Here is a 26,226-nt window from a genome sequence, read left to right on the forward strand (position 1 = left end):
GAACACAGAAAAGGATAAAGAGTCCAGAACAAAGAACCAGCATACAGAACGACCCGACGAGGACTGGAGGGGAGGTCCAGGTATTTAAAGCCCTCTGGGGCGCTAATCATAACTTATCACAGCTGTGAAAGGTAGTCCAAGGGTGGGGGCTGTTGAAGAGCAGAGGAGAGTAAAACAACGCGAGGGTGGGGGCTGGTGAGGTGAGGAGACAGGGAATTAAAGGTCCAGGGAACAGGCGAACCTCACACAATGTGACCCCAAGATACTTGAACTCATTTACAATGTCCAGCTCCGCCTCTCCCAGAAACACATTAGAGTGAGTGACCTCTACTGGTGACTTTGTGAACATCATACACACTGTTTTCTTGGTGTTAAGTGAAATACATGATTTTGTTAGCCAGTCTTGAACATGGGTCATTGCAGATGTCAGAGTTGCAGAGGCATCTTGTATTGATTTAGCAGATGTAAAGATTACACAGTCGTCAGCATACATTTGGACATTGGTGTTTTGGCATGCATCAGGTAGGTCATTGATAAATAATGAGAACAGTATTGGCCCAAGACTTGAACCCTGTGGAAGGCCTGTATAACAGTCAAGGTAGGGAGATTTTACACCATCAACACAAACACATTGCTTTCTACTGGATAGATATGATTTCATCCACAATAGAGCTCTTTCAGAGAAATTAAAATGTCTAAGTTTGGACAATAGAACCTGGTGGTTGACAGTATCAAATGCCCGCTTCAGATCAACGAAGACGGCACCAACACAGAAATGTGTGTCCAGTGAGTATTTTACTTTTTCTAAGAATATACAGTTTGCTGATTCTGTTGAATGATGGGCGCGGAACCCGAATTGCATGGGGTGCAAGAGGGTACAGCTTTTATTTAGATGTTCATTCAATAGCTTTACTACCCACTTCTCAGCTACTTTAAATATGACCGGAAGAATACTGATTGGCCGGTAGTTAGCAATATCATTTTTTTGTCCAGATTTAAAGATTGGGGCAACCGTGGCCACCTTCAATGCTGAAGGAACAGTTGATTCCCTGAAGGACAAATTGACCAGATGTGTGATTGGGGGGACCAATATATGTTTTTCTTCTTTTTTTTAAACAATGTTTTTATTGCAATTTTTCCTTTACACAAACATACATATACAGAAAATGGCACATGACAAAAATAAAAAGACACCCTCCAATCCCCTCCCTTCCCTAATTATAATACAATTGACATTTCCGCAGACATACTACAATAGAAATAATTATTGTTAATGTTAATTTATAAAGGGGAACTATCCTATAAACGGCATTCCTCAGTGTACAGTACCTTTCCCCAGCTCTATGGATTCACATCAACAGTATCCACGTATCCAACTCTCAATGTCCGAGATTTCTCACCCGCCTAAGTGGCAGCCTGTGTGGCATTTGGCACCCGTCCACACAGTGGTAGTAGCCCAGCCTTAAAATGTCCCAAGATCCTGTGATAGAACCATGTTGCTTTTCAGTACCTGATTAGAAATATAGAACAATGATCCTCTTATTTTTTTTTCTCTCTCTTTTTTTTTCAAACCTTTCCGAGGTGTTCCATAGACTCACTGGAACTGTGCAAAAGTCCCCACATAGTGAAAGAAACATCCAAATAGCTCTCCTTCAAATTACCTACCAGAAACCACGGAAATATCAGCAAAAAATAAAAATAAAACATAAAATAAATTAAAAAAAATAAAAATAAAAATAAACAACTGTTCTTCGGCTTCTCTACCTCCATCCACATTGTTTTCTCTTTTTTTTTTTTTTTTTTTTCCTTCTCTTTTTTCCCCTAAACCTTTCTCCCATTTTCCCTTTCCTTTCCTTTCCTTTCCTTTCCCTTACCTTTCATGTTTCCTATCTCTCTCCTTTAGATTTCTACATTTTCCAGGAAGTGTATAAACGATGTCCATGTCATCAAATTGTTCTGTTTTTCCCTTCTGTATGTATGTTAGTTTCTCCATTGCTAAGTTCTCTGACACTTCCTTTAACCATTGTTAGATACAAGATACACTATACACTATACGACCGGGGTGCCCATGTACATGTCAAAATACTTCCCAAAGGTCAGTGAATACCACAACCACTACACCAGAGGAAGCTCAACAAATCATGTTAAACCCAGATTCGGCTCAAACAAGGGACTAAACACGTTTCGCAATTATGCCACAACAATGTGGAACGCCCTACCCAAAGCTGTAAAGGAATGTGAATCCCTGCCCACATTCAAAACCGCCCTTAAAGAGCACCTACGGGAGGCTGCAATTCGAAACTGGCCACCGTAAATGCCCAAAACCCCCACCACCTCCTAATAGACAGTCTCCTCCCCACCGCATGTATATTCCCCTCCCACCCACCCACCCCCTCCTAATGTACAGTCCCCTCCCCATCATATGTATATACTCTGTCAGGATCTAGGGGTAACAGTACTGTATATTTGAATACCGCCTATGTCACAAATGTATCAGTACTAAATACCTATATGTCCCTATGCCATAAATGTCATGTATGTTATGTATGTCATAAATGTCTATATGAATTGAAAATGGGGGACCCTGATGGAAACAAGACAAACGTCTTTCTCAGGTCTGCATCCCCTTAACAATTGTATGTATTGAGCCGTACTGTATTGTACCCATTCTGCAATCTGTTAAATAAAGTTTTCATTCATTCATTCATTCATTCATTCATTCATTCATTCATTCATTCATTGTTTAGCCCCTGGTCTCTGGATCTCCTTCCAGTTTAGAGCTATCACTCTCTTGGCCTGTAGCAAACAAAAATGTATCAATTTCCTCTTTCTAATATAAGCTGGGAACTTCTCCGGGTATACGTGTAGTATACATAACTTAGGATCGGTCGGGATTTCTATCTCTGTCATCTCCGATATGAGTTCCAATATCTCCTTCCAATATTCCTGTATCTTCTCACATTCCCACATACAGTGGTATAGGGTCCCTATCTCTACCCCACACCTAGTACATTCATCCGGGATCACGGGATAAAACTTGTGTAATTTCTCTGGTGTCATATATACTCTATGTATCCACTTATATTGTAGGAATTTACAACTGGTATTAATTGAAACTAAGTGTCTGTGACATCTCACATGCTTGATCCCAGTCCTCTTCTGCTATTTCTACCCCCATGTCCCTCTCCCATGCCCCGCAAACTGCTCAAAGAGCTCTCATCCGATCCTGATAACAACACATCATAAAACTTGGATAATTGTCCTCTTCCCACCTATATTGTTCCTAGTAAGTCTTTCTATTATGGATGTGGGTGGTTCCTCTGTGCCCCTGTTCTTTGAGACTACGTAGCTCCTGATTTGAAAGTATTTAAATCTATGTGATCTTGGGATTTCAAATGTGCTTACTATCTGTTCGAAGGTCATCAATTCCCCCTCTTTGTATACGTTTTTAATCTTACCCAAACCCCTTTCTGCCCAATTTTTTAATCCCCCATCATTCCTTCCTGGTTTAAATTCCTCATTCCCCCAGATTGGTGTATACCCCGATAATTTATCTCTTCTACCTAAGTGTAAATGCGCCTTGTGCCAGATCCTTACTGTATTCTGGAGGAACGGGTTCTTTGTACTTTTTATCAACAAGCTACTCTGTCGTGAATATATATATGCTTCTAGTGTTATCTTTGTCTCTTCTTTTTCTATCTCCATCTAAGCCGGTATATCTGTCTGTTGAAAGTAAAACATTGCTGTCCTGAGCTGTGCCGCCCAGTAATAAAGTCTCATATCTGGAAGTCTAAGCCCTCCTCTGTCATACGGGAGGTAAAGGAGTGTCAGTCTCAACCTGGGTTTTTTATTGTTCCATATGAAACGTATGAACATCGTTTTCAATATCCGAAATAAGGTTTCAGGCAAGGGCATTGGGATTGACTGGAATAGGTATAGGAATTTAGGCAATATAGTCATTTTAATAACATTCACTCTGCCTATCATTGATATTGGTAATTTGCTCCATCTTTCAAGGCTATTTTCTACATCTGCCATTATTGGATCGTAATTACTCTGTACTAAGTCTTTAATCTCCGGGGTTATCTTTATCCCCAAGTATGTAAACCCCTTGGGGGAGCTCGCAAACTGCGTGTGCACCGGTGCTTTATCCCTTTCTCTTTCATTAAGTAACATAAGTGCGCTTTTATTTTGATTCGTCTTATATCCTGAAAATACTCCAAATTTCTCGAGTATTTCGTTTGCATTTCTAATTGAGGTATCCAATTTAGTTAAGTATAGTATTATATTGTCCGCAAAAAGCGATAGGCGATGTTCCATTCCCCCTATTCTCATCCCCGTGATTCCCGGGTTCTGTCTAATCGTCATCGCTAATGGTTCGATTGCGAACAAAAATAGCAACAGAGAAATCGGACATCCCTGTCTGGTAGATCTCTGTAGTTTAAACGGTGTCGATATTTGGTTGTTTGTAGTTATTTCGACCATTGGGTCTGTGTATAGAATCCTGATCCATTTTATATATCCTTCTCCAAACCCGAACCTTTTAAGTGTTTCAAACAGATATCCCCATTCAATCCTGTCAAATGCCTTTTCGGTGTCCAATGACAGAACTGCGTGGTCTTTTTCGTTTTTCTTAGTGTGAAGAACATTTAGTAATCTCCTAATGTTATGAAATCCCTGTCTTCCCAATACAAATCCGTTCTGGTCATTTTTTATCAGATGTGGAATCGACTTCTCTATGCGTCTAGCTAGCGCCTTACATAAAATCTTCGTATCACAGGACATGAGGGACACAGGACGATATGAAGTTGTGTCCGAGGGTGGTTCTCCCGGTTTCCTAAGTACTGAAATCATCGCCAACCTTAGGATGGAGGCAAAGTCCCCTCCTCATATGCTTCATTGAACATTTCCAGTAGGTGGGGTAGCAGTTTTCCTGCGAATCTCTTGTATATTTCTGTTGGTATCCCATCTGGGCCCGCCACCTTCCCGCTATTCATAACCGTAAGCGCCTCGTTTAATTCTTCTATTGTTAGCACTTGGTCAAACTGTTTCTGTTCCTCTTTCATTATTTTTGGGAATTCTAACTTGTCCAGGAATTCATTTTGTTGCTCTGTGTCCTTTGGGTATTCTGATTTATATAACTTTTCATAATAATCCTTAAAGGCGTTATTTATTTCTATTGGGTCATTCGTTTCAACCCCATTCCCTAGTTTGATCGTATTTATCATTCTTTCCGTTTGTGCCTTTCTAATTCTCCACGCCAGTATCTTGCCTGCTTTTTCCCCTTGGTCGTGGTATGACTGTTTTAGCCACTGTAAGTCCGATGTTATCTTTGTAGTGGATAGATGCTTGTATTGGGCCTTTAATACCCGTAGTTCTCTCTGTTTTGCTGGGTCTTCTCCTCTATATAGCTGTTTTTCCACTTCTTTCACCTGTCTTTCTATGTCCTCCATTTGCTTATAGCGTTCCTTAGATTTATGTTTAGTATAGCTTATCATCTCTCCCCTTATATACGCCTTAAATGCCTCCCATCTCATCGTTGCACTTGTCTGGTCTGTATTTATGGAGAAGTACATGTCTATCTTTTCATCTATAAAAGTAATACATTTCGGATTGTTGAGCCATTTGGTTTGGAGTCTGAATCTAGGGGGTGCCTTCGCTATTTCCGGCATGTTCATTGTTAACGTCATTGGAGAATGGTCAGACAGTAATCTACTGTCATATTCACTTCCTGTAAATTTAGACATCAAGCTCGTCGAAACAAAAAAATAGTCTATTCTAGATAATGATGGCCTACTTAGTAATTTTGAAGCGCACGAATATTCCCTCTTGCCTGGGTTTAGTTTTCTCCATATCTCCACCAAGTCGAGGTCTCTCATAAACGTATCCATCACTTTCCTTGTTCTTCCGTGGGATATATCCCCTCCCCTTGACTTATCTATTTCCGGTCTCCTCACGCAGTTAAAGTCTCCCCCCATGATGAACTGGCCCGTGAGAGTTGCCATTTTCATAAACAGCTCCTGAAAAAACAGCGGGTCATCATTGTTTGGTCCATATATATTTACTAGGTTCACCTGCATGGAGACTATAGTACCACTTAATATTATAAATCTCCCTCCCGGGTCTACAATTTTATTTCTTAAAGTAAATGGTATCGACTTATCTATTAGTATCATCACTCCTCTAGCTTGTGAGTTGAAAGGTGCCGAGTAGACCTGTCCCTGCCATCTATTCTCAACTCTCTTGACATCTTCCCCAGTGCTGTGTGTTTCCTGCAAATAATTTTTTTTGCTCCTGACCGTTTTATCTTTCCTAGAATCTGTTTTAGCTTAATAATGTGGCTCATCCCCCTCACGTTCCAGCTCATATATTTTATTTCGTTCCTACTCATCTTTATGTCCTATGTTGCCCACTCTCTTCTTGCCCTCCTCCCCCCTCTCTCCTCTATGTTTTGTGATGTGGTGTTCCAGCCGAAGTGTCCTGTAATAATAAATAAAAAAAGAGAAAAAACACAAATATCCCCAGACCCCACATATAAAGCTAACGTCTTGGGCGTGGACTTCTGACCCTCCTCTTTTCCGACTTCCTACAGGTCCCTTCCTGCTTCCTTTTAACAGGATGCATCTTACCTGCCTTTCTCTCTCTCCTGCCGCTCTTCCCTCCTAGTATGCTCTAACCCCATGCTCCCTTTTTCTCATTTCTGTTATCTAAAGTCTAACTTGACTAAACTATCTTCAACTTGATTCTGTATCACTACTCCCCTCCTTCCTCCTCCTGTAACCACCTCGAGGAACCCTCTAATCCAGCTTCCAAACTTCTGGATCTCTATCACTTTAAAACATTGAAACATTGAAACAAAACCATTGAAACAAAAGCAAATCTGCCTCCAACCGGGCATCTACCATATCCTATACCTGTTAAGAAAGGGGATATGACCTACGAAAACCCCTAAGCTATACCCATTACCCGTCAAGAAGGGGGGTATCTTTTGTAGAGTTAAATCAGAACTTGTTGCGCCTTTATGTAATATACCCTACCCCTTCCTCCACAACTCCTAACTATCCACTCCTCCTCACGTCTACGTTGGGTCCTTGACCTCTCCGTAGTGCCCCTATATAACTATCCCGTTTACCTGTCTGTGTGTGTCCAGTACCTATACTGAACGGTAGAGGCCGCCAGACCTTATACTTTATACATTTTTCCCTCTCTATTATTTTTCCTTATCTAAACCAAAAATTGCAGTGTTTTTATGAAATATACATTTTCCCTTCATCCCCAATTCCTAACTAACCACTCTTCCTTCTGTCTATGTTTGGCCTTCGGCCACTCCATAGTGCCTTTAACTAACTATAACTATTTAACTATAACTGCCCAGTCCACATATTGAAAAATACAAATGACCCTTTTCCATAGAATATACCATTCCCCTGCTTCAACTGTTCTCAGAATCCCCTTCCCACCCCCCCCCCCCCCCCCCCTTCCCACTTTTAAGTCGGGTCCTTGAACCTCTTATTCCTACATAAAGCCCCTATATATACATTATATTCATATCCATTATCCGGTAAGAAGGGGGGCCTGTCATATATATACAAGCCTCTTCCCTTTTATATCAAGCATGGGGGTATGTCTCTTAGAGATTTCCATCAGAAATTACAATCCATAATGTCTCCGTACCTGTACAGCCTATATATTGAACCATTGAAATCCCCCGATTTTATAGATTATTTCCCTTCCCCCCCTCCCCTCCCTAATATACCGTTCTTAGCTACCCGTGTCCTCCTTCTGTGGCGGTCCCTCCTGTTGCTTTTCCTCTGCTCCTTGCCCCGCAGGTGTCTGTCTCCGTCGCGTTGGGTCTGCCCCAACCGTCATACCACAGGCTCGTCGTGCTTGTTCTGGAGTGTCACACAAAGTAGTCCTTCCTTCCCATGTCACCTTCAGGATGGCTCCTTGTACAAAGCCCGTCTGTCCTTTCCCCCGAAAGCAGTAGTCTCTCACTTCCCTGTATTCCTCCCGTTTCTTGACCAGGGACGGGGCGAGGTCTTGGTATATCCTCACTTGCAATCCGTGTGCAATTCGTGTGTCAAAACTCGCTTCTTTTTTGCGATGTCTAGTATGGTTTCTTTGTCCCCTTGGTCGGAGAATACCACTATGAGTGGCCTCCTCCCGGTTCCGTTTTCGCCTTTCTTTTTCTTTCTTGCGGGGGCCCCTCTGTACACCGCCTCCAGCTTGGGATTTTTAGAGAAGACTCCTATCCCCGCTAACCCCCCGAACATCTTTGAGTAGTATTCTGTCATTGTCCCTCTCGGTCCTTTCGGGTCCTGTTCCTCTGGTATGCCGATCACTCTCAGATTCTTCCGTTTAGCATAGTTGATCATATTCTCCATATTCTCTCCCATCTCCTTACTGTCAGTTCGGAGCCTCTGGCACTCTCTCTCCCAACGATCTTGGTCCGCAGCTCTGCTATCCAACGAGGTCTCTCTTTCCGTGTACTTTCTCTCCTGTTCCTCCATCCTCGCTTCTAGGTTAGCCACGGTAGCCTCACATGTCGCCATCTTTCCCTCCACCTGTTTTTTTATCTTTCTTCCCCAACTTGCCCATAAAGTTTCGTTTTGTTTTTCCAGCTTTTCCTCCAACCGTGCAAATTCCCCCATTAACTGCTGGTCCCTCTTTTCCGCTTCTTCCTTCAACAGTATGCGCATGGCATCCATTGTTTGTTGGTTTCTCTTCTCGGCTTCTTCTGACAAGAGTTCTCTCAAGAGCGAGCGCATGTTTTCCATTGTCACAGCCGTCTTTCCTCCTCCCTCTCCCGTCTCTGCACCCGCTGTTATCTCTTCTTTGCGTATCTCTTTGCTAGCGCTTAGTTCAGCCCTATTCGCCATCTGTATCCTGGTGTCTACTGCCGTTAGCTTCTTGCTATTCGTTCCTAGGCCCAAAGCCTCCGGTACATGGGTCTGTCTGTGCCTAGTGGAGCGTCTGTTTATGTCCGACTCCCTATCGCCTTTTCCTTCCGATTCAGAGTTTTCCATTTCATTTTCTCGATAGAGTAGTCTTGAAACTGTTTTCCCCTTCGCTTTTCTCGGGGGGTATTCAGATTTCAGCCGTGTTTTCAGATAGTTTAGTCAATTACCACCGGGAGCATGTGGTGCGAGCTGTCTACTGCACGGCCGCCATCTTGAAGTCTCTTCTATATGGGTTTTCGTATGAAAGTAACATGAGCAGGGAATAGAGCAGTCCTCATCCCCTGGCTCTGTAGCGGCCGTAGTAATTGTGACACAAACACAAAAACGACAAAAAAAAATCAGCCAGGATCAGGATGAAAATGTCCATGGTGCTTTGGGAGGAAGAAGACCAATTGACCAATCTCAAGCCCGCCCCCCTGTTCTTGATTCTTGATTCTCTCTGAAGAAAGCAACGGTTCTGATTGGGAGAATCAAGAAAAGAGAGTAGGGTTTGAGATAGGTCCATTTATGTTGTACTCTCATATAAATGGTAAACGGTGCATTCATATAATGCTTTTATCCAAAGCGCTTTACAATTTTGTTCCTCACATTCACACACCGACGGCGGAGGCGACCATGCAAGGTGCCAACCTGCTCATTGGGAGCAATTAGGGGTTAAGTGTTTTGCTCAAGGACACTTCGACACGCTACCCGGGAGGAGTGGGAATCAAACCGGGAACCTTCCAATTACCAGACAACCGTTGTACCTCCCATATGAGAGCCACTGTCTCTCATATGACCACTATGTATATTTTTTCATCCAGTCTCACAAGGCTATGTAAAACAACAACAACAACAACAACAACAAAATAATTAAAAACACCACCATGTGGAGGTCTCACTGGGAGGGCAAGGCTAAGAGAATCATTAAAGACTCCAGTCACCCGAACAACTGCCTCTTTGAACTGCTGCGGTCAGGCAAGCGATACCGGAGTCTCAAGGCGAGCACAGAAAGACTCAGAAGAAGCTTCTATCCCCAGGCCATCAGGCTGCTAAACGAACAATGAACACTACACAACAACAACCACCAAACGCACATAGCACACACATCCACACGCACACACTCACTTTAAACAAACACACTGTAGCACCCACTCCACACACTTTATAGCACACACCCACTTTAAACAAACACACTGTAGCACCCACTCCCCACACTTTATATTTATTGATGAAGGATTGCACTACAACTCGTACACCTTACTGTAAATTGTACCTAAATTGTACCTCATCCCATTTCTGCTTTGCACTATATAGTACTGTACATTAGTACACTGCATAGTATTGTATATTATATGGTAACTCAGAACATTGTACATATGTCTATACCGAACACTGTGACCTCATTTTCTTCTTCTGAATTACATGCTATACTATGTTATTTGATACTATCTTGTCTAGCACAGTCTCTGGAGCGTAACAGTAAGAAGCATTTTGTATGAAAGTATTCTGTACTTCTGTATGACAACTATTAAAGAAACTTGAAACTTGAGAGTAAAGGTCAACAACAGCTTAATTGTTTCCTTTATGCCTCCAGTCAGAGACGGTTGTTCTCTGCAGGTGCCATCAAGGCAATTGGAGAACTCCCCATCCTGAGCAATTACAGAAAGCAATCGACTCCTCAGACACGGCCGTACACGGTTCAATATGAGATTCAAGCGTGTTCACCAACAAATAAATGGTAACATGGTAAACGGTGCATTTATATAGTGCTTTTATCCAAAGCGTTTTACAATTGTGTTCCTCACATTCACCCATTCACTCACACATTCACACACCGACGGCGGAGGCGACCATGCAAGGTGCCAACCTGCTCATCAGGAGAAATTAGGGGTCAAGTGTCTTGCTCAAGGACACTTGGATGTATTTATGGCTTTATAGATTTTTTTGTCTTAGTCTTAGTGATGATGCTGCTACATGGCCGAAGAGCAGTGAACAAAATAATGTCACTCCTCTACACTAACAATGTCACTCTACACTGTAACAATGCATGAATGATGTGACAATAAATCTGAATTTACAGAAATATGAGCGAGTGTATAGTGAGTGTATAGATCAAAATGATATATGGCTAGCTACTAATAATGATAGGCTATTTAAAATGACTGACTTAATGTGCAAAGGGACATAACGTATCAAATTATGTGCGGAGCAGGTGGATATGTGCAGAGTAGTAGAGAGGAAGAGGATATTTATAGAGTATGAAACAACAGGAGAAGGGGACGGAAGAACTAATCCCAGCAGACTAGCATCTGATGGGCCATGACGATGAAAGGAGGCATTTTAGAGACAGCTGGCAGATGGCAAAAATGAATACTTGAAACGTTCCTTGGCACATCTAGGAGAGATGAGCTGGTGGCTGAATACGTCCTTTACCTGTGGCAGCTCGTCAGAGTGTGGGAGATATTGCTCATTTATGGAAATTGACCTCGTCCTCCTTTCTTCTGCCTTACATTTTATTGTGTCCAGTCTGTCGTGTGAAAGAGCTATAGGTCAGTTCTCAAGCCTTTTGATCTTGATGCTAAACCCCCAGCACACAACAGCAAAGGAAAGCATGCTGGACTGATAGAACACACTGCAGAGTACATATTGGATGGTGAATGACCCCAGCCACCTTCCAGCAGGGTACTTGTGGTTCCAGACGGCTACACCATCCCTGGGCACCCTAATAGCCTCCTTAAGTAGAACAGTCTGCCTTTCTTGAGGAGTGTTTCAGTGCTGTCAGACCAATCCGATTTGTTACTGATTTGGACTCCCCCCCCCCCTTCATTTCCTCTAATACTTACAGGTCTTGTGTTTGTATTTGGATGTTAACTGGAATCGGTGGCACCTTGTTCCCTCTGACGTCCACCACCAGCTCTTGTCTTGCCATCGTTGAGCTGCAGGTAGTTGTCCACCAGACATTCTGTAGGCTTCCTCCTCCTCCTCCTCCTCCTCCTCCTCCTCCTCCTCCTCCTCCTCCTCCTCCTCCTCCTCCTCCTCCTCCTCCTTGCATTTGAGCAAATACTATTCACATTTACAGATTGCAATTTTAATGGTGTCTACAACCAGTACCAACCAGTATTAGTGGTGCTGGAAGCCTATTGTATTTGTTAGGATTCTTCTTCTTCTTCTTCTTCTTCTTCTTCTTCTTCTTCTTCTTCTTCTTCTTCTTCTTCTTCTTCTTCTTCTTCTTCTTCTTCTTCTTCTTCTTCTTCTTCTTCTTCTTCTTCTTCTTCTTCTTCTTCTTCTTCTTCTTCTTCTCCTTCCTCCTTCTTCTTCTTCTTCTTCTTCTTCTTCTTCTTCTTCTTCTTCTTCTTCTTCTTCTTCTTCTTCTTCTTCTTCTTCTCCTTCTTCTTCTTCTTCTTCTTCTTCTTCTTCTTCTTCTTCTTCTTCTTCTTCTTCTTCTTCTTCTTCTTCTTCTTCTTCTTCTTCTTCTTCTTCTTCTTCTTCTTCTTCTTCTTCTTCTTCTTCTTCTTCTTCTTCTGTGTCTCAGAAACATGCTTTATATGCTTCCTAACATCCTTCCCATGCTTCCTATCACTCTTCCTATACTTCCTAACATATTTCCTATGCTTCCTAACATCTTTCCTATGCTTCCTAACATCCTTCCTATGCTTCCTAAGATCCTTCCTGTGCTTCCTAACACCCGTCCTATGCTTCCTAACATCATTCCTATGCTTCCTAACATCCTTCCTATGCTTCCTATCACTCTTCCTGTGCTTCCTAAAATCCTTCCTATGCTTCCTAACATCCTTCCTGTGCTTCCTAACATCATTCCTATGCTTCCTATCACTCTTCCTGTGCTTCCTAACATCCTTCCTGTGCTTCCTAACATCCTTCCTGTGCTTCCTAACATCCTTCCTATGCTTCCTAACATCCTTCCTGTGCTTCCTAACATCCTTCCTATGCTTCCTAAGATCCTTCCTGTGCTTCCTAACACCCTTCCTATGCTTCCTAACATCATTCCTATGCTTCCTAACATCCTTCCTATGCTTCCTATCACTCTTCCTGTGCTTCCTAACATCCTTCCTATGCTTCCTATCACTCTTCCTGTGCTTCCTAACATCCTTCCTATGCTTCCTAACATCCTTCCTGTGCTTCCTAACATCATTCCTATGCTTCCTATCACTCTTCCTGTGCTTCCTAACATCCTTCCTGTGCTTCCTAACATCCTTCCTGTGCTTCCTAACATCCTTCCTATGCTTCCTAACATCCTTCCTGTGCTTCCTAACATCCTTCATATGCTTCCTAACATCCTTCCTGTGCTTCCTAACATCCTTCCTATGCTTTCTAAGATCCTTCCTATGCTTCTAAAACCAAGCCATTTGCGTGGACCCTGTCATTGCTACCTGTGCCTGTTTTCTAATAGATTTGATTTTACATAATTATTGTTTTCCCTTCAAACACATCTTTGAGTTAAGTAATATGTGGTATATTCTTAATCAATATCTAAGGTGATTTGCAGTACAATGCGATTGCTATCTGAAAGGAGGAAAGAAGGTCATCATGATTCAAATGGTCTTTCTCCACTGAGTGGAGAAAATAACTGTTTAGGCCAGGCAAAAGAGGAACTATGGTTCAAACTCATTTATTTTGCCTCGGGGCTCAGAGTGAATTAGAAGGTTGCTTTTTCATACAAGGATTATTCAGAGTACATTAACATATGTTTGTACAAAGGATTAATAAGGTTTGCACATCAAACCCCAACATGTACATACAACAGTCATGTTAACATCAATGAAAATAGAGAATCTACTGAGCATTTTACACATGAGTAAACCTGGTTTTTAAGATAGGCATCTTTACATGTTACTCTAACCAACCATGGGTCCATGATTTACTCACGTATAATCAGCAAACAGCATTCTCTGGATGGGGGCGGGAGCCGCAGACCTGGGTTGTCTGGGCTCCTGAATTAACACTGTGTTCGCTCTTAAATACTATAATTTCCACCAATCCTAGCACATTCTTAGCCTGGGTTTAACCAATCTCATATTCAAATATGGAGTTGTTCCAATCAGCTGTCTTCTGTGGGGGCTGTCCCCAATCGATCTCCTGTCCGTGTGTGGGCCTGTTCCTGCATCAGAGGGGGGCTCATGGCCCCCGTCGGTGTCTTCTCGGGTGTTTTGTCCTTTAGTAAACAGAGGAGGGTGCTTTTTGGCCCCCTCCTTTGCTGTGGCCTTTTCTTCACAGAGGCATGTCCCAATAAGCATTTACAAGATGTATCTCCTGTGTATATGAATTTATACACTTCTAATATTATCACAGTTTTACTTTTGGCTTACATTTTGATATCAAACAGTGATAAAGAATAACTTGATACGTGTATTTTATCAGACTAAACCTTCATAACCAGTTTGAGATTTCTAAATGATATTCAAATCTAATTTGCTCTAATACCTCAGATAGATTAATATGATATAGTTATTATTAGTTCCAGTCTAACATCCTGTAAGTACATTCTTCTGTTAGCAAGTCTGTGCTGGTCTGCCCTCTGTTCAGACCAGCTGTCCTCTGCTCCCAGTGGGGTGTGACCTTTTACTCCCTTTGTTCTAACGCTGACCACATTTGTATTATATTAAGACAATACTTTTTTGTATTACAAGTTTTCTGAAATTGTATGTTTAAATATGCAAATGAGGCATGCTCTACTTAAATATGCACACATTTGCATATAATTCCAGGACAGAAATCTGAACATTGGATAAAGCCATTTTCAAAATTATAGTTTCATTTTGTTGACATATTAGAGCCAAAGGTTATTACTGAGGGGATTTTGGATATCTCTTTGTATCACTCCATAAATCAGAAAATACTCCATTCAGTCCATTTTTATGGTAAAATTCCATATTTCGCCATGTTTTTAGGAATAAATGTGATATAAATCAGGGTATGAATGCGATATCAACAAACCCTTCTGTTTGGTGTATGTGAGTGCTACTGAAGTGGAGATTTCTGGCTCAGAGTATGAGGAAAAACTCTTAAAACTCATTTTTGGGAAAACGCCTTCAAAGTTCTGTATTGTAAAATGCCATACTTTTTTTTTTAAACAGATATTTACAAACACAATACCTAATCAAACCATTAGTAATAGACAACCTAAACACATGCCTGATAACTGAATAATAATAATAATAATGATGTTATTGAACTGAACAGAACTACACACAGGCTACAAACAGTGTAGTACAGTGTAGTACCCCCTAATAGGCAAAACATATTTGAATAGATATCACTATGAAACTTTCCCAATTTGTTATGTACATATAAACTAAGAAAAAATATATTGCAAGTTTTCTGAAATGTATGTTTATATATGCAAATGAGGCACTTCCCCATTAAATATGTGCAAATTTATGGATGCAATAAGGCAAAATGATGTAAAATAAACAACTAAATGTGTGTTATTGACGTTTTATTGTCACTAGTTTCATAGAAGACATGTTTAGGAAGCAAAATATAACAAAATCTCAAAATCAACAAAAAAAGTATATTTGACTATTCACCTGCAGTGTCTCGCCTTAATTCTTTCTTAAACAATAGTTCAATCACATCTTGCATAGTTCATCAATTGGCTCTCCCATCTATACTCCCCCCTTTATGACCACATAATGGTCATAACCTTACCACCTTGGTTCCCACAGCTTCAGTCCGGGCGGGGAGAGCAGACACTCCCACGAGAAAAATGTTTCACTATCTATCCTCACTTTGACCCTAATCGAGGTGTATGTTCTTACCCTGCGTTGTGTTAATCTATCCGCCCTTTGTCTGTGCCTTCTATCAAATCACATGTGCACAAAACAAAGACCAACAGTATCTGTTCAGTCAATTCCCTGTTCCCTACAGTCCAACCAAACATCATAATACCTCAGATAATCTTGTCCACACATTTCCTGCTCAGCCCTCAGACCGGCTCCGCCCCCCCCTCCTTAGTGCCTAGCAGCCAACGGCTGCAGCCATGTTTCAGGCCAGGTCACATGCCCCAGGTCTAGTCATCTATTATCCCATGACAACCTGTCGTCAGACGATTCTTTTAGCCTGGAAATTTCTCCAAACCACATCTGTTCAGTTATTACAACCTGCCCCCCCCCCCCCCTTTATGGGGTTCTGTAGCGGGCGGGGGCAAATGCATACAAGAATCCTCTCACCACAATTTGGTAATTGCCCACCATTGGACTGAAGAGAAGCAGGGAGACATTGAAGTTCTACGTTACCGTGCCACATATTCTAATGTGATGTATTCCATGCGTCCTCTGAGTTGATCTGCATTCCCCCCCTCGACTGAGCTGTGAAGAGACAAAGCACAATGCAAATTCTTTTACACAATATTTCAACATACTTGTTTGAGAAGCCATCTTGATAATCCACACAAATGTGACGGAACTACTTAGCTTTTTCGACATCCTGTTCTGACGTCTTTCAGCCTTCACCAGTTCTCTCCCCTCTCACCCAGACCATGAAAAAATAGATTTTAAACACAAAAGAAAAAGGAATTTAAACAAAGTCATACACTCCAATAAACAGACACCACTCTGTTGTGGCATCCACACTCATGAAATATCCACGCATATTTAAAAACATTAAAGTAATAAAAATAACAAGCTCCAAACATCACATGCACTCATCCTTATCCCTCCTGCTGCAATTCTCTCACACACACACTCCACACCTCACTCAAATGGAACAATCAGTCATGCCCTAATCTGACACCTCTGATTCCAGTAGTCTCTATTCTACTGCAGTCTACAGGCTCCATTCAAACGCATTTCAGTCCACACAATCAAAGATTAAAACAGAAAAGAAATCTAAAATGTTTAATTCAATACCTCATCCATACAAAACATTCAAAAGAAATCAAATCAAATGAAAGTAATAAAATAAACTCCTCCAAACAAATGATATGAAACCAAACAAACCCTCTCATTCAATATCTCCCAGCCTCAATCACCCACTGAAAGAAAGAAAAAAACACCTGGCACACAATCATCCACAGATTTACTTTAGTGAAACATTCACAAAGAAAAAAACATTCACGCCTGCTTCACTCCTGCATCAAAAACCATCATTCAACACACAACACAACATAACTCATTAATCATCATTCAGGTCTACAGACAAGTTGTTAGTTTCCCTTCCTTCCTGCTCGCAGCTTTCTTGCTAATTCAGTGCACACTTTCCTTTCTTATACCATACAGTTCTCACTGTATTTTCTACACCTAACATCCAGAGGAAGTCTGGGAACCCCCTCAACGATAGAACCTCAAAACATACCCAGTGTCCTGAGAGCCTAACGCTATTCCTACTAATCAAATAGTTAGTCATTCAATGTCATAACTGCGTCTGAACTGGCTCCTATTCTAATTACTTTGCTCACTCCTCCCTCAGCTGTTCCTCCTTAATTAGTCGCCAACTGTCTCCACTTCCTGCCACCCTCTATGGCCAGCATGCTCACGTCTCGTCTCTCTGTTTGTAAATAGCCCTATTGTTCCCTTTTCTCCAACTGCTCTCTGCAATTACCACTCTTGACCTGTCTTCCTGTTGTAAAGATAGACTAGGTTCCTTCCCTGAGTGTAACAGCGATCATAAACAACAGGTTTACCATCCCCCCTTGGCATAAAACCCATTCTACTCTCTGCTTCTCTGCATACCGTCATAAACCGCATCTGTTTACCATCCCCCTTCGCGACCTATGCATACAGTGTCCCCTGAGGCCCTGTTAGCCCTTGGGCATACAAGGCCCTATCATTTCCTGTAATCAACAAAGGGTTATACACACATTTCATCCCCCCAGAGGCAAGCCGCCCTCAGGTTTGAGTAATCACACATTCCTACACTTCTAGGGGGAAGGCTAATCTCCCCTCCCCCAGAGGTAAATTAACACATATTTGCCTGTTCTCTAGTCACAGACAGTACATTACAATCTTAAACATAGAGAAACTATGGAATGAATAGCACATCATTTCAACTACTGTAAACACAATCATTTAATCATTAAAATCATATAAACAAGCCCCCATCATTAAATTATCCTATTATGATTCAAGGACTTGCAACCAATCCTAATATAAAACATCAGCCTATGTAAACCAATTGTGTATTAAAGATTTAACAATCTAAAACAAGCATAAACACAATCTCAAAACAATTGCACTCTAAACAGATTTAAAATTTGCAATATGACACAACAATATTCATGCATACTACAAATATAAGCATTTTCTCAAACGCCACTCGTCAGAAATAAAACATTATTAGTGGTTAGTTCCAACATGCTAAGACTAAAAAAATTGTAAACAGGATTTTCTGGGAATGTTAACTCTGTACATATGTGACATGTGATTGTACTGCAAATGTATTAAAGGGGCTATGTATTATAAATGTCATTTTCAGTCTCTAGCATTGTATTATAGTAATAGGAGTTCGTATCAATGTGTTTTAGGGTCTAAATACCATATTGGCGGATTGCTCAGATTCAGCCCAGCCCCTTTCCTGGTCTAGTAAATCAGGTCATATTTTTTTTGAACAGCCAATACGCGTCATACAGCCGCTGGGTAGCGCACAGTGATGCCATTGGCTCTGTGGTTGGAGCTAATGCCCGCCCCCATTCTACCTAGACTAGACAGCGAGTGGAGCTGCGGGGCCGTGCGCTTTGGAGGGAGAGAAAGGAAGAGAGAGCCGAGAGGGAGAGAAAGGAGAGAAAGGAAGAGAGAGGGAGGGAGGGAGAGAGAGGGGGCACTTTGGGGGGGGGTACCTGCCGGCCGCGCGCCACACGGGAGATTGAAAGAAAGAAAAGAAAAAAAAAACACAAGCTGCCCCGTCTCATCACCGAGAGCCGAGTGGGAGAGAAAGGAGAGAAAGGAAGAGAGAGGGAGGGAGGGAGAGAGAGGGGGCACTTGGGGGGGGGGGTACCTGCCGGCCGCGCGCCACACGGGAGATTGAAAGAAAGAAAAGAAAAAAAAACACAAGCTGCCCTGTCTCATCACCGAGAGCCGAGTGGGAGAGAAAGGAGAGAAAGGAAGAGAGAGGGAGGGAGGGAGAGAGAGGGGGCACTTGGGGGGGGGGTACCTGCCGGCCGCGCGCCACACGGGAGATTGAAAGAAAGGAAAAAAAAAAAACACAAGCTGCCGCGTCTCATCAGCGAGTGGAGCTGCGGGGCCGTGCGCTTTGGAGGGAGAGAAAGGAAGAGAGAGCCGAGAGGGAGAGAAAGGAGAGAAAGGAAGAGAGAGGGAGGGAGGGAGAGAGGGGGCATTGCCTGTCTTTTTCTCTCTCTCTCTCTCCTCTCTCTCTCTCTCTCTCTCTCTCTCTCTCTCTCTCTCTCTCTCTTCCCCCCCCCTCCCTCCCTCCCTCTACCAGTGCAGACTGTGGACTGACTGTCACTCAAAGTGCTTATGGGCGGAGCCAGGCCATAACAGCCTGATTTCTTGAGGCTGAAAAATGATGGTTTTGAGTACTTGATTAGAAATATAAAACAATGAATTTTTTTGAAAAAAAACCTTACAAATGTCTTCAATAGACTAACAGGAATTGTGTAAAGTTGCCCAAATAGTGCTAGGAATAGCAATACATAGCCCCTTTAATTAAATATAATGCAAGCAATATGTCCTTTTCAGTGTAGAGCGCTTTCCTAACTCAGCCTGTAGCTTCTCTCACACCCCACTTGGTCAAGATACACACTTGTGTAACATAATATTGCCTAGTTTACAGGTCCAATGTATATATGTTCCTATTATTAATGATACATTTACCCAGAGTAGCTAAGTCGTGAGTCTTAACTAGATACAGGCTCATGTATTTATTAAATCATTTCACCTTAATAGACTCACTGCATTTGTCTGCAGCCTAAACCCTTATTGAATTCCTCCCCCCTGATTATCTCCCATAATCTAATCATCACATGCTGTACACACTCCCCCTTTTGCTACACAAACTTGTAGTAACACAACCAAAACCACTCCCAGATCATTGTTTACAACACAAAGCAAAAATACAAACCACTTACCAATCTCGTTAACCAGAGCTGCACACATTTCTCTCCCTCCGCCATTAGACAACGGAACAAGACGATAAAAAACTAACTAACTAAAATGGCCGCTACGGGGCTTCCTGTCAAAAATCCAGTCACGTGTCCAACAATGGCTGCTATGACGCTTCCTGTCAATACGGAAGTCGTTCTCTGCTATCCCGCCGCTGGCGGTCACAAGTTGCATAATGCTACAGACTTTACACAAAACAATGTCAACTGTCTCCAGTATAACGCAACCCTACGTCACACGTAGTACAAAATATAATAACGTATGTTCATACAACATGAAAAGAATCATCCATACCCTGCACACCAGCATTGTTAGCACAGTTAGCTCAATAGCCCTGTTAGCTTAGCTTAGCATAGGTAGCCTAGCTTAGCTTAGAACGACTTCCGGTTCAAAGGCTTGTTGTCAACGGATGTGAAGATACTAGCTTGACCTTAATAGCCAGCCGTTAGCTCAGCCGTTAGCTTTAGCCATTAGCCTAGCTTAGCCATTAGCCTCGCCACGTAACAGTACTTTTTTGAACACTTTCGATATACACATTCTTACCGCCCTAAGTGCATTCTCATCACATTACGTGCAACAAACATCTACGGTCTAAACTAAACGATCGTTATAAGAGCTTAATTTACTTAAGTCGTGCGCCGAAACAGCGATGTAGATGCCTCAGGCGAGCAGGCTTCTTCTGGGATATTTCCGAATATTGCCTTATCTAAACTAACTGTCTCACGGCTAGCAGGCATAATCAATCCCGTCCCCAACCCAGCGCTAAATGGCCGGACCGAGGTAGAACAGGAACAGCTGTTACTCCAGTGCAAAATATCCCCACCCACAAACACGCCGGGTATCGGCTAGGCCTGGACGAAACTCATAATAAGCTCTGTACACACTCAGCCCAAAGGAGGCTCTCATTCGTCTACATCTCTTTAAACTATTTGGGACCTCCACGACTGTAACGATCTGCCATATATGTGAGCCAAAACTCCTTACCCATGCTTATTTCGTGCCATCGTGTAGCGTGCTGGAATGAAGCCTGGAAATTTTCCACTGCCGTTATGCCAGACATTTTACACGTCCATCTACTCGCCGCTTGAGGAAACGACTTTCGACGGAGCATGAATGTACCAGACGCATAACGCACGTTCAAACGCAGCCGCTGTACATAAAAACACGAAAAAACCTCCCTGCAGCTAAACGAAACGTTCCCTCTCATCCTTACATCTTCTGAAAAGCCGGAAGCCCGGCTGGCAGTCCAGAATGTACCACTATTGCACTTCACAAATGCCACAGATGATTGATAGCGATCAGTTACCAACATAAAAACGCAGTGCAATTCAGTCATTCCTACATGCGATTATTTGAATTAAAGGGGCTATGTACTGCTATTCCTAGCACTATTTGGGCAACTTTACACAATTCCTGTTAGTCTATTGAAGACATTTGTAAGGTTTTTTTCAAATAAAATGCATTGTTTTATATTTCTAATCAAGTACTCAAAACTATCATTTTTCAGCCTCAAGAAATCAGGCTGTTATGGCCTGGCTCCGCCCATAAGCACTTTGAGTGACAGTCAGTCCACAGTCTGCACTGGTAGAGGGAGGGAGGGAGGGGGGGAAGAGAGAGAGAGAGAGAGAGAGAGAGAGAGAGAGAGAGAGAGAGAGAGAGAGAGAGAGAGAGAGAGAGAGAGAGAGAGAAAAAAAAAGAGGCCGTTATTGACAAGGCCCCCTCTCTCCCTCTCTCTTCCTTTCTCTCCCTCTCGGTGATGAGTCCGCGCGCGGCAGAGAGAGAGAGAGAGAGAGAGAGGGAGGGGGTGGGAGAGAGAGAGAGAGAGAGAGAGAGAGAGAAAAAAGAGGCCGTTATTGACAAGGTCCCCTCTCTCCCTCTCTCTTCCTTTCTCACCCTCTCGTTGATGAGTCCGCGCGCGGCAGAGAGAGAGAGAGAGAGAGAGAGAGAGAGAGAGAGAGAGAGAGAGAGAGAGAGAGAGAGAGAGAGAGAGAGAGAGAGAGAGAGAGGGAGGGGGTGGGGGTGTGTGGCGCCCGGCCGGCAGGTACCCCCCCCCCAAGTGCCCCCTCTCTCTCCATCTCTCTCTCCCTCTCTCTTCCTTTCTCTCCCTCCAGAGCGCACAGACCCCACTCCGCCTTGCAGCTGAGGAAGTGGCTTCCTCCACTCGCTGTCTAGTCTAGGTAGAGTGGGGGCGGGCATTAGCTCCAACCACAGAGCCAATCGCATCACCCAGCGGCCGTATGACGTATATCGGCCGTTTAAATCAAAATGGCCTGATTTACTGGAGGAGGAAAGGGGCTGAGCTGAAACAGAGCAATCCGCCAATATGGTATTTAGACACTAAAACACATTGATACGAACTCCTATTACTATAATACAATGCTAGAGACTGAAAAATGACATTTATAGTACATAGCCCCTTTAACTATTATAACAGATATTTGCAGTTTCAGGGTTGATCTAACAGTCTGCTCAAGTCAATATACCATAGTAATAACCTATATCTGCAATGTGATTACTGTGTTTTTTCCAGTAACTGTAACCGATTACAATTACTAGTTTTAGTAATTGGATTACTGTAATTGGTCACTCCCTTCCCCCACTATGCACACATCTGTTGTTAGCTCTAATGACGCTTGAAGGAAAAACACAGCAAAGACCATTTCACCGGAAGTTCCCCAGACATGTGCTGAATGACAATGTGTTTTTATTAACCGTGTCACAGACGATGCTCTTTGATTTTCATGCTTAGATATTAAATATTGACCAGGACCTAAACTATGGTATACGCAAAGGCTTTGTGATGAGAGTAAATAAATAAGTCTACAAACACATATTATCACATCATCAAACATCATTAGGTATTTACTGTTCTTCTGATTATTTTGTGAATAAAATTCTAAGCATAAAGGTCTGTATTGTATTCCAGTACCAGAAATACTCAAACACAGATCCAGACATAGAAAGAGGACATGGAGACAGACAGACAGACCGACATACACACACAAGTACAGCTGTAAACAGAAATTCAGCCTTGGGAGAGATCCACTTGTCTGTAATTGGTGAGACACGTGGCTGACAATGCCCATTGTCCACACCTGGTGCGTCTCATCAGAGGGGAGGAGTCCCAGGTGGGCCCCATTGTTTCCTTCAACCTGAAAAGGGACTTTTCAGTTGCTTTTGGTGCTTGAACTGGCTGAGAGACATCCTGTGAGCAAAAAGGAAGGTACACACGGATCATCTTTCGAAAAATATTTAATAGGGTGCAAACAAATTCACGAACGTTTTAACACAAACGTGTCTTCTTCAGAGTGATTGTTAATGAATTTGTTTGCACCCTATTCAATATATTTCTAAAGATGATCCGTGTGTTCCAGTATCTTCCTTTTTTTATATGGTTCTTATCTGAATAGCACCGGTCCTCATCTGAACAGGTTTAGCGTGTGAACTCTCAAGTTTACACATCCTGGGAGTTTGTATAACAGGTATTTTCAGTTATTAACACTATGATCGCCGTGGACGAGTTTACACGTCATTCCTAGCCATGCTCATTCTGCCGAAGACGCCGTAACTCGTCTTTGATGTCAATATTTCAAAAATCTGTCATCGAAATCATATTTCCTTTCCGGAGCCCTGAGACACACTGCAAAGCTCCACTCAACTCTCTAGCGGTTCAAGAGCGCCATCTGGTGGCCGATCGGCAGATCGCCAGCCGGAAATTAACCTTTGAACCGGTAGTGCTCATCCATATGTGGTCCGGGCACTCGCTATCATTAGAGAGACTCCGTATTGACACAGTGAACATCGATCGGTGCAAATAACTTGAAAAAACAACATGATTTGGACGTATATACTATTATACAACCTGGAAATGGATCGGGCATTTCTCCATCCCATAATAGAAAAAATTCTGTTCCACGCTCATCTGCCAGCGGCGCGAGGAAGCCACGGTAAGATTCAGCATTATATTCTAACGTCTTCTATACTAACTGATCTGATGAACATATGACCCACACTAGATGAATCATCTAACGCTGCCCACGGAATTATAAACGATCCCCCGCCCATCCGGTCATCATCAGATGATGCGTAGAAACTTCTAGAACCACGTCCAGTTGACATTTTTTATCTCGCACAGATTCCTACCAAACTGTATTTGATCATCAATATAATGCATTTAGGGCTATAAATCACGTTCTGAAGAAAGCTGCAGAAAACGATAAAAACATACTTATACTTTAGACCATATTTTAGTATGAATATGTGAATGAAAAAGTTTAACGTTGCTACACCCTGAACAATACATATAGGACATTGTATGGGCCATAATAATGGCAATTTAGCAATAGAATTTAAAAGGTTATAGCCCTGCAAAGAAGGGGAACTTCTCCATAGACAAATAGAGCTGGCGAGGGATGGTAAATTATGAATTTAACCCATGGCGATTAAAGTGTTAAAGAATGTTCAATTAATTAAAAAGTAAGCCTCTGCCTCTTGAGGATTTTTCAGTGAGTTTTTGTATTTTTGTTCCTGGCTGTTATGCTAGGTTATGTCCTGGAGGAGGAGGAGGAGGAGGAGGAGGAGGAGGAGGAGGAGTTCTACGGACAGCTGGCAGAGGTAATTGGCTGAGGTGTCAAGGTCACCTTTGTTAACAGAATTCGGCTATAGGGCGACAATAATGTGGTCAAGAGGCATGGTTTCTATCTTGAGCCTTAACTGCCGTGGTTTATTATTCACATGGCAGAGCAGTAACACTACAGGTCTTCTCTCACTGAGAGACTGGGGGAAAGAGAAAGAAGTGGGAGGAGACACCACTATTTATACTCGCCACCTGGCGGTGTTCCTGAGTGTCTCCGCCTAGAGTGCCTGTCGTGTATTTATCTAAATGAAACATGAAATATAGCAACTAAAACTGTACAAAATGATAAGACAAAATGCTGATTTGACAGAAGGGCCATTTGAAAACCCCATGTTAGTTATCGCTGTGGCTACAGGCCTAAAGATAGGAGAATTGAGAGGACATCGGCTCGCCCCTCACCCAGCCATCAGGCAGGAAGCGAGGGTTGTTTAAAGTAAGTGGTAAGAGATAAAAGAGGAACTAATTATCTTAGAACAGGAAGACCAAACTTAAAATACAGTTGAGATCAAAGGTCATATTGACACTAAGCTAAGCAATTTCAGGTTACGACATGGCAGCTGGTCAGGAAACCGAGTAAAACGGACTGTAAACAGAGCCCTTCAGCCGGAAGATAGATGACTCAGTATGCTCCCAAGAGAGACCAGGTGTTCAGTGCATCAAGATTTAGAAAATTAAGCCCTGCCTAGCAGGGGCAGAGAAGGAATTAAATTAAGTGAAACAACAAGCTGAGATTAGCACCAAACTAACTCAGAACTGTGAAAGCTGTGTTCTGTTAATAATTTGAGTAACTGGATATTAAAAACTGGTTCAAAACAACCAAGGATAACAGTAAAACAATAAGAATGTATTTAATTGGTAAATATCAGAGGTTAAGGGTTAGACCATTTGCAAAATGTGGTGTTTCAAGGAGACTAGAAAATTGTCCTACACTGTGAAAATCAAATAAAGTAAAAAGTGGACCCAACTGAAGACAAGACGGTGAGTCACTGTCTAGACAATAAAGAATTATCTTAGTATTCTAAAAAAGCAATTACAGAATGGTAAAGTGTTTGTAGATGGAAACAGCTCATGTTTTATTATCTGTGCACGGAGAGCCAGTCTGTGTCTCCCCAAGTTAGACTGTGTAAACATTGTGTCAGAAGAACATGAGGACGTGTCACTCATTAAAAGGATCCCCTAATAAGGTAATGGCTAACTGCTAAAACAGCCCGGCGGATTCTATTGTGTAAACGTTGTGTCAGCAGACCAAGGCTGACGTGTCACTCAGCGAGGAGAATTTGGCCAATAAGGAAGCCCGATTGCGGGAGTGACGTCACCAGACAGGCAGGGGAAAAGTCTTTTCTATCTCATTTAAAAAGGGCAGGCGAGGAGACAGAGAGGATCCTGGAAACAGAGACACACAGATCCTGGAGATAGACTGAGACAGACCTGGAGAGGAGGAGATCGCTGGAGACAGACGGGGTAGCCGGAGACTTGAGAGCCGAGCCGGACACCCACAGAGCCACGGAGACAGACGATGACAGAAGATCGCTTCGCAGCAGGAGATCCTGCCACGGAGAGACGAAATCAAGCGCTC

General features: G+C 42.5%; 1 protein-coding gene across 1 annotated transcript in view; it reads left to right on the plus strand.

Annotated features, from left to right (window-relative positions):
• Positions 1–25,960, plus strand: part of prlh2r (prolactin releasing hormone 2 receptor) — a gene marked incomplete at both ends in the record, with an annotated part of 46,557 nt that extends 20,597 nt beyond the window's left edge. Inside the window, 2 exons of the mRNA XM_084311178.1 lie at positions 24,558–24,628; positions 25,895–25,960. Coding sequence (XP_084167304.1) covers positions 24,558–24,628; positions 25,895–25,960 — 137 coding nt within the window. The remainder of the gene's footprint in view (positions 1–24,557; positions 24,629–25,894) is intronic.
• Positions 25,961–26,226: the final 266 nt, after the last annotated feature.

This window comes from Notolepis coatsorum (genome assembly GCF_963971535.1).
Source record: "Notolepis coatsorum genome assembly, chromosome: 3".
Classification (NCBI taxonomy): Eukaryota; Metazoa; Chordata; class Actinopteri; order Aulopiformes; family Paralepididae; genus Notolepis; species Notolepis coatsorum.